The sequence below is a fragment of the Acomys russatus genome, chromosome 12 (genome assembly GCF_903995435.1).
Source record: "Acomys russatus chromosome 12, mAcoRus1.1, whole genome shotgun sequence".
Classification (NCBI taxonomy): domain Eukaryota; kingdom Metazoa; phylum Chordata; class Mammalia; order Rodentia; family Muridae; genus Acomys; species Acomys russatus.
In genome coordinates, this window is record NC_067148.1 from 38,843,685 (window position 1) to 38,858,241 (window position 14,557).

At 49.6% G+C, this 14,557-nt stretch overlaps 1 protein-coding gene across 1 annotated transcript in view; it reads left to right on the forward strand.

Annotated features, from left to right (window-relative positions):
• The window catches only part of Inpp5d (inositol polyphosphate-5-phosphatase D), a 110,994-nt gene extending 99,683 nt beyond the window's left edge, over window positions 1-11,311 (forward strand). The window contains exons 20-26 of the mRNA XM_051154270.1: window positions 723-836; window positions 2,104-2,186; window positions 3,047-3,134; window positions 3,997-4,146; window positions 5,155-5,251; window positions 7,038-7,313; window positions 10,702-11,311. Coding sequence (XP_051010227.1) covers window positions 723-836; window positions 2,104-2,186; window positions 3,047-3,134; window positions 3,997-4,146; window positions 5,155-5,251; window positions 7,038-7,313; window positions 10,702-11,305 — 1,412 coding nt within the window. The 3' untranslated portion in view covers window positions 11,306-11,311. The remainder of the gene's footprint in view (window positions 1-722; window positions 837-2,103; window positions 2,187-3,046; window positions 3,135-3,996; window positions 4,147-5,154; window positions 5,252-7,037; window positions 7,314-10,701) is intronic.
• The last annotated feature ends 3,246 nt before the right edge of the window (window positions 11,312-14,557 follow it).

Below are 14,557 nucleotides of genomic sequence, written 5' to 3' on the forward strand. Positions count from 1 at the left end.
CTGTCTTACAAAACAAAAACAATGATAAAAACCAGTTCGACGATGCTTACAAAAATGCCATGTAAAGCAACACAGTTATAAGCCTGTTAGCTGAGTCATAGCTGTGCCTGTGACAGTAAGGGCAGGTCTCCTTAGCTGTGGACTTAGAACAGCAGATTTGTTGAGCCTCTGAGTCTCTGTATGAACTCTGTCAAAACTAGTGGGGCAATCTGGGTATGCTGGCTCATGCCTTTAACCCTGCTATTGAGGACTTGAGAGCTTGATGCAGGAGGATCATCCTTGGCTACATAATAAGTTCTAGGAGTTCCAGGCAAGCCTGGACTACCTAGAAAAGGAGAGGGCGTGGGGGAATGGATGAATTACTTGGGAGACTACAAAGTGAGGTTGAGGCGGTTGCCTGAGGCCACACAGGTTTGTTAGCAAAACTGAGCTCAGCTCTTGGGTCCCTGCTATCTCTACTCTTCTGCTCTGCACCCTCTGTGGCCAGCCTGGGACAGATCAGAGAGGCTGTGGCCATCATCAGGGATGCTAAGCTTGGGAGGTGAGTCATGAAACTTTTACTTTAAGGAAAATCTCTCCTTCCTCCGGGACACTCCCCACATCCCTGGGCACCCAGCATGGTGGGTGGACACGCAGAAGAAAGAAGCCTCGGGGAGAAGCTGGGAGGAACCTCCATCTCCAAGGACAGCATGCAGATAAATCCCTGGTCTCCCCTGCTCCAGGTCCTGGCACTGTGGACAGCCAAGGGCAGATCGAGTTCCTTGCGTGCTACGCCACACTGAAGACCAAGTCTCAGACTAAGTTCTACTTGGAGTTCCATTCAAGCTGCTTAGAGAGTAAGTGGCTCGTGAACTGCCCTTAGGGTGACTCTTTCTCAAAGTACCATTTCATTCATCATTGACCCCTCACCCAGTTTCCTTTCTCTCTCTGATGAGAATTCATGGGTGGACCTCAGAGGCTACAGATGGGGTACCTAGGGGGCTACCCAGTGGCTACGAGGCCTTTTCCTTATCCCTGTGGTCTGTTCTTCCACTGCCTCAGCCCTGGAGATAGGGGCAGCCACTGTGCCCTGTCCCCTGGCTTCTCTCTCAACATTCTCTCGGCAGACTCTTACCCATTTCAGTTTCCACCAAGCTGGGTTCTTACTCAGTGAGAGCCCCGGGCAAAGCTTCAGAATTCTGAAGATCAGGCAGGGCCTTAACAGCTGCTACGGCCTGCTCGCTGTTGCCCTGACCCCCTGCCCCCCGCCCCTGCCTTTTCCATATCATGGTACTTTGATTGTGGGGCTCACTGTGGCTGGAAGCAAGGTAGGGGTGGCCAGTTCTGTTTTAGGTGGCAATGTTGAACACCTGCCATGTTTACGAAGGATCCTTTCTATACAACTTCTCTGAGACTCCCATGCCAAAGAATCACATGCTTTCTAGTTCTCCCTGGGATGGTTTGAAGAGTGAAGGGGGCAGGGTAGGAAGCAACTCTGCAAACAGTCGTATAGACTCCTTGCTTCTAGAGCCCAGGAGTGCTGCCAGCTGGGATTCTGCCCCTCATGCCTCTCTGCACCCTCAGCCCGTCCCAGCCTTTCCTGGGGTTATGCCCGCTTCACCACAACACCTGGAAGCTCCAGCTAGGCTGCCACGGTCAAAACAGTTCCAAGAGGGATGAGGGGCTTTGTGCCGGTATTTTTAATAAACTATCGAGACATTTGCATAGATTTCTATGGAAACAGCATATTAGGAGGCTTAAATTAGAATTTCAAAAGGCTGCTATCTTGAGTGGCGTGGGATGAGCTGTCATGCCTCCAGATCTTCCTGCCTGCAGTGTGATGACTTCTTTGTTGCCTCGTATATTGCAAAGAAGAGTCAAAAAGGAAGGGGGGGGGGAAATCTCTTTGATTTTCCTAAAAATAATTAGGCTGTGTTGGCAAATGACCATGCCTGGAGCAAAAACAGAATCCCCAGAAAGCCTGACTCCTAAATGGTACGGAGGCCCCAGAGACTTCAGAAGAGAGAGACAGTCTGCCGTGGTCCGAAGAAGGCGACCCTTGGGGTCTTTTCTGTCTGGTTCTTGCTCTGTGGCCTGCAAGCCCAGCCTCTTATCCTCTCACAGGTTTTGTCAAGAGTCAGGAGGGAGAAAACGAAGAGGGAAGTGAAGGAGAGCTTGTGGTGCGGTTTGGAGAGACACTTCCCAAGGTAATACAGGAAGGGAATGTGCCTGGGGCCCCGAGGGCTGCAGCAACGCAGGCCAGTGCACAGCTGCAGCAGGTCTGTCTGCCCAGATTGTAGCCATCCCAGACCAAGGCCGAAGAGGCCATCTTAGGCTTCATTGTCAAGTGATTTAAGGCATGCGTTTCATCACGGAGAGGTGGCCTCAATATTCCTAGGTGGTTTCCAGCCCCCACTATGCCCGTTCCCCTTCGGTTCCTCTTTGGTTATTATTACCTACTTGTGCTTTTGGTGTTTGAGATTAACCTGGAGCCTTTGCACATGCTAAGCAAGCACTCTTCCATTGAGCTATGTCCCTGATATCACTGAACAGCAGTTTTTAGCTGCAGGAAGTTGGGGGCCAGTGCTGACATTCAGAAGTCAGTCTGCCACTCACCAAGTCACACCTCTAACAAATCACTGGATACTTCAAGCCCCAACTGAGGGTCTTTGTCGAGGAGACACATTTCCCCAGCGGGGGAGCAGCCTATGGTGCCTCTGTTAATGCAGCTGCTAGACTTTGAAGGGGCTGTAGGGGAAGAATGCGACTGCAGGTGTCATGCCAGACCTGGCTGCCGGTCCTTCCCTTGGCCTCCAAAATATGCAAAGAATGGCAGCAATGGACAAAGGACCTGGAAGCTCGGCCCACTTTAGGAGATGGCGGTGGAGGCAGGGAGGAAAATGATGCTTCATTTGGCTGAGCAAAGGGCTCCACCTGTTCTCTTGGGCACGGAGAACCACGACCTGAGTTTGATTGAAAGAATACCTTCAGTTCCTTTTTCCTGCGTATTCTAACATCAAGACTGGTCCCCTGTCCCCACCTGTCCCCACCTGTGCCTCCTCCACAGCTAAAGCCTATTATCTCTGACCCTGAGTATCTACTGGACCAGCACATCCTGATCAGCATTAAGTCCTCTGACAGTGACGAATCCTATGGTAAGCCTCCCTCCTGGGCCAGGGACCTCACCTGCCCATTAGCCTCAACCTCTGAGGGTGGTGGTGACTCCACCTTCCAAGATAGCCTGTCTGTTGCACTGCCCATCATACCATGATGCTGCCTTTACCTCTGTCCCTCAACGGCCAGAGGGACATTTCCTAGTCAATTACCTGCTCCTTGTGATTTCTGGGTGCCACCACCAGTAACCTCCCACTTCACCTTGCTGAGTGAGCTGCAGGTACTATGTAATTTAATCTTGATAAGACCTTAAGAGGTAGGTTCTGTTCCCCAATTAGTAAATAGGTAAACTGGGGCTCTTAGAGGTCAAGTGACTCACCCTGGTTGCACAGATAGTCATCGGCTGAGCTATGACTTGAGCCTGAGTCTGCCTGTGCCACGGAGCCTCTCTTGTGTCCCCAGCAAGCTCCTCAGTCCTAGGTGCAGAGCAACAGCTCTCCAGTCTGTCTCCTTTTCACTTCAGACTTCTTGTATAGAAGTTTTAGGCTGGCCTATGCTCTCACCTGCTTGTCTGGTTTTGTTTATTTCTTGCACTGTTTCAAACCATGGGAAGTAAGTTTTCCCTATAGCCATCAGATTAGCATTTAATGCTGTTTCTCCGATAGATTTTCTAGGATTTAATTTTGCTTTCCACATTGATCTGTATAGGCTTCTTTTTCATATGAGGCTTGAGACATTTGCCCCAAGTTGCTAAGGCATTGCTTGAAAGGGTTTGTCCATAATCCCTGCCTGGCCCATTGCTTCAAGGAACTGTCTCCCAGTGCTACAGCTACATCTCCGAGCATGCTCCAGGCCTGTCTCAGGCCAAGGTTTTCATGTTGATGTTGTCTCTCCTCTTCCCAGGTGAAGGCTGCATTGCTCTTCGTCTGGAGACTACAGAGACACAAATTCCTATCTACACGGCTCTTACCCACCATGGAGAGATGACCGGCCACTTTAGGGGGGAGATTAAGCTCCAGACCTCCCAGGGCAAGATGAGGGAGAAGCTCTATGGTAGGCCAGCCTCCTCCCAGCCTTCCCAGAGGCCACTGCACTAGGGACAGGCATGTGCTTTCCTGTCTGAGATCTGTGCCCCCAGAATAGAACATGACTGGAAAGCCTCCTGGGTAGGACAGAGGTGCACACTTATAATCCTGGCACTTAGGAGGCTGAGGCAGGAGGATCATGAGTCCAAAGCTAGGCTGGATGACGTGGTGAGACGATGTCTTTAACGAGAAGAAAACAAGTCATCCCATTTATCTCTCATACCTGCCCTGTGAGCCAAGTATGGTTATCTCTACTTGTCAGATGGAGAAACTGTTGAGGCACAGATAGATAGGCTAGGTGACCAGCTGAAGGTTACAAACTCAAGAAGCGGCTAAGCCAAAGTTCACCCAGGGCCAAGCAGGCGTTGGTAGGCATAGTAGTTGCTTGCCTATTATGGAAATCTAGAGAGTAGAAATCGGGCTCCCCAATCCAGGGAAGGCTGTAGTGCACCAAGGGCCACTGTTTCTGCACATGTGACTCCCCTGGGCCCTCTAAGAGATCTTTTCTCTAGCGGGACAGTGGGTTGAAGAGATAGTGGGTCATGGTCTAGCAACCACATGCCACATTCAGAAATAAAGTCAGGGTTGGGGGTCCCTTCAAGCTGGTTTATGGGGGTCTCTATAAACAGATTATCTTTGTATGTGAGGTATTCTTGTAGGGTGCCTTAGCGGTGTTCATTTTGTTCTAATCTGACAAGAAATGTTTGTTTTGTCCCTAGCTTGAGCTAACAAGTTAGAAATATTTCATGGAATAACAACTGGGTCATACGTGTCTGTTCTTCTCCTTCTGGACCCATGGCAGACATCATTAACCAATTGCCGAGCACAAAGATTTTGAAGACTGAAAAAAATCTCACTTGAAAATAGCTCTCCCAGTAGCCACTATTTACTGTCCAGCTTTGACATGCAAATGGGTACCTCTTTGCCATTTCTAACCCATCTGGCAGCCAGGTTCACACAGCTCTTTCTCTTGCAGACTTTGTGAAGACAGAACGGGATGAGTCCAGTGGAATGAAGTGCTTGAAAAACCTCACCAGCCATGACGCCATGAGGCAGTGGGAGCCTGCTGGCAGGTAGATGAAACTTGCAAAGACTTGCTACAACTTGCTGGACTTTGTGAGCCAGAGGCCAAGAGACAGTAAAGCAGGGCACAGGAAAGCCAAGGTCAGAGGAGAAGGAAGGCTGTGGTCTAGGGAAACCACTCTTCTACCTCAATTTCACATTCTGAGTCCCCATCTCTAGAAGGAGATCAACATGACTGTGACAAAGCCTTGGAGACTCTTCTGTGTTGGAACAGTTCAGCTCAACCAGACCTTAATGAGCACATAACTGTATATCAGGAAGAAACCAATATAAACGCAGTATAATTTGTCCGTGACCCACAGACTCACCAGCAGCTGGTGAAAGGATATGCAGTCCAAGTGGAAGAAGTTATGGACGACTGAAAATTTTCATGGCAAAAGATGCTTTTCCTGTGTCCAGGGAGGTCAAGAATATATGTGGTCAAAGGCCACCCCCCATCTGCAACCTCCTAGTTTCATTTTTTGTTGCTGTGATGAATACCCTGAAAGAAAAAAAAGCAACACAGGGAACAATAAAGGGTTTATTTGACTTTCAAGCCCACATTACAGTCCATTGTTGTAGAGAAGTCAAGGCAGGAACTTAAAGTATCACATCGGCAGTCAAGAGCAGAGAGAACAGGCACCCTTGCTTGCTCTCAGCGAACTTTCCTCACTCTTACACAGTTCAGGGCGCAGCCTAGGAAATGGTGCTGCCAACAGTGGGCTAGCTCTTCCAACATTAATTAACAAGGAAAACAAGTCCCCATAGATATACCCACAGGCCGAACTGAGCTAGGTAATTCCTTATTAAGACTCTTTCCCCAGGTGATTCTACATTATCTCAAGAGGACAGTTAAAACGAACACAGAGTGGTGTAGTAGCACACACCTTTAATTCCAGCACTCAGGAGGTAGAGGTACGCCTAGCTCTGTAAGTTCAAGGCCAGCCTGTTCCACACAGTGAGTTACAGGACAGTCAGGGCTATAGAATCAGACCCTGTCTCAAGAAATAAGCAAACTAGCAAATCAACACAGTGACTAACAGGAAAGACTGAATTAAGAATAACTTGGACAGCCCAGTCTATCTCATTAAAGGACAGCATTTCCTAATACCCCAACCACCTCTATTTCCTGACGTGGTCTTGTTAGTCCTCCTGAGGTGGGGGCCGGTGTGGAGCAAGGTTTGGTGTGTGACTATAAGGGTTGCCTCACCTAAGTCTGGACGGTCTCCTCCAGTTTTAAGACAGCTGCCTTCCTTAGCAACTCCGGCCTTGACCTCTGCGACCACACACTCATCCTGCTGTTCTGATGCCTTACACAGAATGTGCAAACCAGCACATCCCACATGGACTTTGTCCAGCCTACTTTGAAAGATGTACTCTTGACCACCCTTCCCAGAGCCCTGGGCCTGCCAGGTTCTCCTTTTACTCTCCCCATGTGCTGGCTGGTCTTCAGAGAACCTTGCAACAGGCCAATCTCTATCCCTGACCTCAGGGCCTAAGCACAGACCACTGCCCAGAGCATCCTTCTTTTCTTTTATCTCTTCTGCATTTCATCTAAAAGACAACCTTGAATTGATCGTCTCCAGCCACATTCTACCTAGTGGGATCTCAACCCTTCTGCTTGTCTCAACTTGATCTCTTGGCTCTCTTCACTGCACTACATGCATGCATGCATGCATGTATTAACTTATGTGTCCCAAAAATAAAGGTACTGGGAGGCTGAGAAGCCGAGGAACATTTTTCCTCAGGCTGGTGCCAACCAAGAAGCTTCAGATGTGCCTCCTCATCTTCCTACAGGGTCCCTGCGTGTGGTATCTCCAGCCTCAATGAGATCATTAATCCAAACTACATCGGCATGGGGCCCTTCGGACAGCCTCTGCATGGGAAGTCAACCCTGTCCCCTGACCAGCAACTCACAGCCTGGAGTTACGACCAGCCACCCAAGGACTCCTCCCTGGGGCCCGGGAGGGGAGAGGGTCCTCCAACACCTCCCTCTCAACCACCTCTGTCACCAAAGAAGTTTTCATCCTCCACAGCCAACCGAGGTCCCTGCCCCAGGGTGCAGGAGGCAAGGTGAGTGTCCTCTCTGAATTGTTTTGTTTTGTTTTGTTCTGCTCACCAGCGCCCCCTGGGGGCCCTCAAGGATGGCGGCCTGAAGAGGTCAGGGTTGTAGTTGGTTCTGCTCACAACTTTGGCTTCTGCTTGGAGACTGGTTTTTAAAGGGGACTGGGTTGGGGGTTGTCAAGAAAGGCATCTTCTTATAAAAACTGCATTTACTGGCAAAGACACCAGTGACATCCTCTGGATTCCTCTACTCCCTAGGGGTCTCAGTGGGAGAGAGGTGAGAATTTCAGAGCAGAAGCTTTTGTCTATGCCAAATCTCTCTCTTCTTAGAAACAAGCATCCGTGCTCTCATGTATAACTCTCTGGATTTTCCGTTGGTGGCAATTGGGACTAGAAGCCCAAATGAAGGCAGAGTCATCCCCCTGTGGAGAGAACTGACCAAAACAGGTTTAAGAGGAAGGCCCACACAGCCCAGGGAGCTCCTAAGCAGCTAAGGGGAACAGTAGGTGGGGATCCTATCCCTTCAGAATGACAGATGGCCATGAGACATCCAGACCCAGTTAACAGTGACGTAGATGTGTCTCCTCTCACAGCTGCCTTTAGCACTTTGTGATGGCACAGGCTCTCACATTCAGCCTCTTTCCTGGGCACTGTTTTCTTTCCTCCTCAGGACGGCAGTTCCTTAGTAGAGCTAACAGTAATCAGGAGCCTGTGCTGGCGATTCCTCCAGAGAGGCGCTGATGGTCCCGTGCCTCAGCTGTTCCCTGAAATAGCTGAAAGGAGGAAGGGCAGGGCCCTGAGCCTAGCCAGATATAAGTTTACCTCCTTGGGTTTCCCTCCCTGGGAGTGAAGATCAAGGTCAGTATCTAGTAGGTACTGAGGTACTCGTTTGACAGAGGCAAGCTCTTCAGTGGCCCCAGGAAGCAAAGCTAGAAACAGCCACAAAGAAGATTAAAGTTCATGGAGTAATCTTCAGAGGGCCCCACCCACCCACCCTGCACGCGCGAGTAGAGGCCACTTCATGATTCACACTGTGAAGAGCTTGGTGGTAACATGTTCCCTCCAGCCCTACGTGACAGCATAGGAGTAGGCATCTAACAGGGAGGGCCCCACAGGACCAGGTTCCAAGCTCACCTCTCACTGCTCCAGCTCAACCTGAGTACCTCAAGGTCCTCCCGCCACTCCCTTAGGACTGAAGGACAAGGGCCACCCATCCCAGATTCCCCAGGGCTGCCCCAACTTTAGCATGTAAAAGTCCCATCTCCTGGGAAACACTTCAATCCTGGTAAGCAAGGACGACTGCTGTCTGAGGTCAAGATTGTGCCTAGAAGGAAGACTGTTCAGCCCCTGGACAGCCTTCTGCACAAGAGCAGGCTCTATCCCCTGGATAAGGGTGTGGTTTCCTGTTACCTATATTCGGGAGACTAAAACTCTTCTATTTAATCTGTTTTTCCTAACCTTCCCCTAAGGGTAGCAGAAGCACCCAGAACACCCTGCTGGAGGGAACACTCTCCATATTCTTAGCCTCATCTCCTGCCCCTTCCATGTCTACAGCTGAGTGCACAGTCAGGTGGCAAGCCTTATGGGATTTTTCTTAATTAAACACACACACACACACACACACACACACACACACACACACACACACACACGGGAGTGTTCTTACCACCACATGCAATGCCCTCAGAGGTCAGAAGAGGACATTGAATTCCCAAGAACTGCAATTGCATACAGTTGCAAGCCACTATGTAGATGCCGAGAATTGAACCCGGGCCCTCTGGAAGAGGAGCAAGTACTCTTAGTTACTGAGCCATCTCCTCAGCCCCTGGTCTTGTGTTTTCACCTTGTATCCAGCACTCTGCTTCATCTGAGACACTGTGATCAAGTTAGCTCCCACCCACAGTAGAGGTCTCAGAGTGTCAGAGACAAAGGATGGCTTTTTGGCATCTATCAAGGTCTCAACATTTCTGGGGATGTAGTGATTTCCAGTTTTTCCAAAAAATAAAAAATAAAAGGCAGGCTGGTGAGTTGACTCAGCGGGTAAAGGTGCTTGCCACCAAGACTGACCATCTGAGTTCCATCCCTAGACCGGATGTAGAGGAAGAAGAGGGGTGTCACCTACAAGTTGTCCTCTGACTTGTTGTACATGTACACATGTGTATGGCCTTCTCCTCTGTGTTGATTCTAGGACTCCAACCTAGGGAATGGTGCCGCCCACGATGAGCAAGTCTTCCCACCTAATTATCTAATCAAGATAATCCCCCAGGAGCCACCTTCCAGTCATTCTAGGTCTCATCAAGTTGATAACAGTGGTTAACCAGCACAGGAACTTCCCAAAGCCCTCCAGAGAGAAAGCTCTAAGCCCCTGGAAAGAATACTGTGACTATCAGCCCCTGAGCCCAGGGATGTTTTGTGGGGTGTGTCAGTTTTGCTGTGTCACAGCAGTATCTCACACATAAGTGGTGGCTTCCTGCATGTTGCTCCTTCTACCAAATCTCTAGACATAGGCCCTTTGCTCATGGATGCTCTGTATTAAAAAGAATTAAGGTTGTCCCCCCTTGCCCCCACCTCTTTCTCTCTCACAAGGTCTCTCTATTATGTAGCTCTGGCTGTGTTGGAACTCACTGTGCAGAGCAGGCTGGCCTCAAACACAACAGAGATCTGCCTGTCTCTGCCTCCTGGGTGCTAGGATTAAAGGTGTGTGCCGCCACGCCCCGGTTCCATTGTCTCTTGTTTATGTACTAATTTTTAAAAGTCACCGTTTGTCGTGACACATACAAGTTAGATATGCTGAAGAGGTGGAGGCAGGAGGATCATGAGGCCATCCTGGACTTTCGCCCTTGGCATGGGTGCTACATGCCTTTAATCCCAGCACTCAGCAGACAGAGAGGCAGGTGGATCTCTGTCCCATCTACATCAGCGAGGGACACATAGTGCGTCCCTGTGTTCTTTAAAAATAAGTCTCCTGCCGGGCGGTGGTGGCTCACACCTTTAATCCCAGTACTCTGGAGGCAGAGGCAAGTAGATCGCTGTGAGTTTGAGGCCACCCTGGTCTATAAAGTGAGCCCAGGACAGCCAAGTCTACCAGGAGAAACCCATCTTGAAAAACAAAAAAATATATAATAATAATAATAATAATAATAATAATAATAATAATAATAATAATAATAATAATAATAATAATTCTCCATGTGAAGTTTATGTACAATTATCTCCTGGAAAGCGAATAAGTTGGTGGCATTTGTATATTATATATTAGATGGCCATTACTGTATTTAGTTCCAAAACACTTTTCTCACTCCTAAATGAAAGGCAGAGGTATGAAGTGTCTACTGCCCAGGTCCTGACTTCTGAACATGTCCTCCTCATTGTCCTCCCCTCCTCCCCATGGCTCCAGACTCGGTGACCTGGGAAAGGCAGACATTCTGCTGCAGGAGGACCTGCAGCTGACGAAGCCAGAGATGTTTGAGAACCCACTCTATGGGTCTGTGACTTCCTTCCCCAAGCCAGCGCCCAGGAAGGAACAGGAGTCCCCCAAGATGCTGCGGAAGGAGCCCCCGCCCTGCCCAGACCCAGGAACCTCATCGCCCAGCATTCTGCTTCCCAAAGCCCAAGAGGTGGAGGGTGTCAAGGGGACAAGCAAACAGGCCCCTGTGCCTGTCTTTGGCCCCACCCCCCGGATCCGCTCTTTCACCTGTTCTACCTCTGCTGAGGGCAGAATGCCCAGTGGGGACAAGAGCCAAGGGAAGCCCAAGGCCTCAGCCAGTTCCCAAGCCCCGGTGCCAGTCAAGAGGCCTATCAAGCCTTCCAGGTCAGAAATGAGCCAGCAGATGACTCCCATCCCAGCTCCGCGGCCACCTCTGCCAGTCAAGAGCCCCGCTGTCCTGCAGCTACAGCATTCCAAGGGCAGAGACTACCGTGACAACACAGAACTCCCCCACCACGGCAAGCACCGCCATGAGGAGGGGCTGCTTGGCAGGACTGCCATGCAGGTGTGTTGAGGGGTGTGTGTGTGTGTGTGTGTGTGCATGCACACGTGCGCGTGTGCGTGCGCGCACGCCCTCTAGGGTACAAACAGTGATTCTTGAGAGGGACAGAGAAGAGCTGTGGATAAATTCCTGACCCTGTAGAGTAAGGGAGTCTAGGTCATTTATATTTTAGTCTTAGCATCCTTAATTAGTCAATGTACTAAAACATTCCTGGTAGTTAGAAATTTCAGGCAGAATGTCCCCTTCCTAATAGAATAGATTTATTCTGCAACAAAACTAACAGTGATTGAAAGAAAAGAAACCACTGTCAAGGCTGGACAAGGTAGTGCATCCCTATAATCCCAGCCCTCTGGAAGTCTAGGGCAGGAGGACAGGGGGGGTTCAAGGTCAGCCTGAGCTAGACAGTATGACAACCAGTGGCAGGAGTGGGAGCCAAGGGTGTATCTCAGTGGTAGAGTACACAGGAAGCCTCCTTGAAGCCCTCAGCTGAATCCTCATAAGGAACAGACTCTATAGAACCAAACTTCCAGTCATTCCATTATGGTGTTTATTGCAGCGCTGAGGGCCTTCCACTAGACAAGTCCTGTACTACATTCCTGTATTGGATTTAAATCCCAAGTCTCCATTGCACAGCTCTATGACTTTTTATCCTATAAAAAGAAGCTATTAGTGGTATCAGCTGTATAGATTTATGGTAAGAAATAGATTATACCATATACTGGTTCCATATGTTATCATTTTTACAATGATCACTTGTTTCACATACTACATACAACATATATCTATTTCATGTATATTGTATGTTTATAACGTATGTATGAATTAGCACATAAGACACTCAAGACGGTATGGCTCTTTTCATGTTGGCCTGATCCAGCTTACAGCACCAGGGGTCAAATGTGGTCTGGAGATAGCAAGGCCCTGACAGATCTTGTGTTCTCATCTTACAGTGAAGTCCGTGGTGAGTTGCTGGTGACGGGAGCCTGGTGGAACAGCACAGAGCGAGTCTAAGCCTCTCTCAGGATGCCTCTTGGAGGACCTCCTGCCAGCTCTTCTTACCCAGCTTCAAGTCTAAGCCTCTCTCAGGATGCCTCTCGGAGGACCTCCTGCCAGCTCTTCTTACCCAGCTTCAAGTCCAAGGCTGTGTATTTTTTTTTTTTTTCCAGAAAAGGGCCTCCCTTCTCTGTGGTCCAAAGAGTGTGCTGGTTGCAACACTGTGCAGCAGATGCTGGAGCTGGATGGAAAACACAACCATATGGACCACTGAGAGCCACACCTGGGTCTCAGAGCTTGGACTCTGTGGCTTTCTTGAAGTCGCTGTTTTAAAGGAAGGAACTGAGACACTCGTCTGAGGGTGAAGATATAAATAATAATAATATTAATAATAATAATGGTCAGGTGCCATGCGCTGTGTTAAGTGCTTTACGGACATATGTCAGGCTGGTCTCCAGAGCTGAGCTTCCAGTCAACTGTGCGCCCAGACCCACCAATCCCAAATGGTGGGTCCTGAGAAGTTCAAACAAAGCATTAAGAAAACCAGCAATCCTTAAAGCTAGCCGGGCTCTATGCGGGGATCCGAAGAGTCTGCATGGTTAATTAGGGCACAAGGAGCCCGGCCCTGTCCAACTTCAGAGATGAAAGCTGCTTTAGCTAAGGCTTGGGATCTACCACTGCCCAAATCTGCCTGGTTTTCTGTTGGGTTTTGAGTCTGCCAGAGTCAGAGATCCGCTCCAACTAACCAGTAAAGAGATCTGGCCTCAACCTAAGCCAGCCATGCCAGACCCCTGCAGAGCCTATGGACTCCCTCCCCCCAACACACACACACACACACACACACACACACACACACACACACACACACACACACACACACACAGCACTTCTGGTGTACTGAGGAAGGCTCTCCACCATTGTCCCCAGTGGCTGAGCTCTCCAGCCTGCTATCAGGGAAGGTGAGCCTTGGTCCCAGGCTCTCAAAAGAGTGCAGCTTCTTCTTTCTAAGCTCTGTGACTCGCCCCGTGTCCTTGGTTACCAGGAGACTATGGTGGTGATGTCTTTTCTTATCTTGCTTTTTGATATATCAGGATTAATGTAGGAAACCAGATCCAGAATATGCAGGAGAGTAGGTATATCCCTTATGTTTCCCTGTCTGTGTGACCAATAAATTGTGTCTTTCTAACTAGGCTCCTGTGTGGCCTCTTCCTGATACCCAGGGCCACAGTTCTTCCCTGTGCTGTAACTACCACAGAGAGACTTTGGGGCAGCAGGAGGCAGTTGAAGGTTCCTGATGGCCAGAAAAATAGTACTCTCACCACAGAGACAGTCTGAAGCCAGGCATGGCCACAGACAAGGGTAGACATCACCCCTTTCATACCTATATCTGTGTGGGACTACAAATGACCAGCAGCCACCCAACTTCCACAAGTGTCCTCTGATACTGGCTGACCAACAGCCCACAAGTTCTGGTTATTCTAGGGACAATAGACCCATACAAACCATCCCTGGGATGTGAGTTCACAAGTTAGGGGAACAGCCTCAAGCCAGAGGACCAGTGTAGATACTGCTTGGCACCACTTGCAAGGTACCATGGCCCGTGTCACCATGGCTTCCACCTTAAGCTGTTCAGCATCTCTACTGTGTATGGACCCCAGGCCTGGGCTCTAAACAGCTCCAGGGAGCGGCATCCTTGGGAGGTACTGAGTAAAGCATTTGCTACCTGCCAGGATGATTCTTGTGGACTATCAAGGCTGAGAATATTCCAGAACAGCTCCTCACCTCTACTTAGGCGAGTATCTCCATTCACTATTTGGTCCCCACAAAGAACTTCACCCCCACCTCCAGGCCCCAGCATCCTGACACAGTAAACAAAGGGTCACGGAAGAGACACAGCTGGAAATCTCTCAATAGGGAGAGGAAAGGCACAGGAAGTGCAGGCATTCCCCAGTGAAGTTGTCCTGGGAACCCACCCTGGGTCACACTCCCTTGTGACCCCAGAGTTGAGGACCAGGACCCAGTTGCCCTTGGCCCAATGAGACTCCTGCTACTATTGTGGGCCGGCTTGCTATGTGAGGTGCCTGTAGCTGTTCATGCATGGAATAGCAAATAGCTCCTCCAGGTGAATGTCTGGGTCTCTCCTGTCATTTCTGCAGGCTAAAGCAAAAGCATCAAGGTGGGACATGTGTGTGCTTCCTGTCCCTTCACTCCGAGCTCTAGTCACCTGAATAGAACCTCGCCCCCTTTTCCTCTTCCTCCACAGTCCAACAC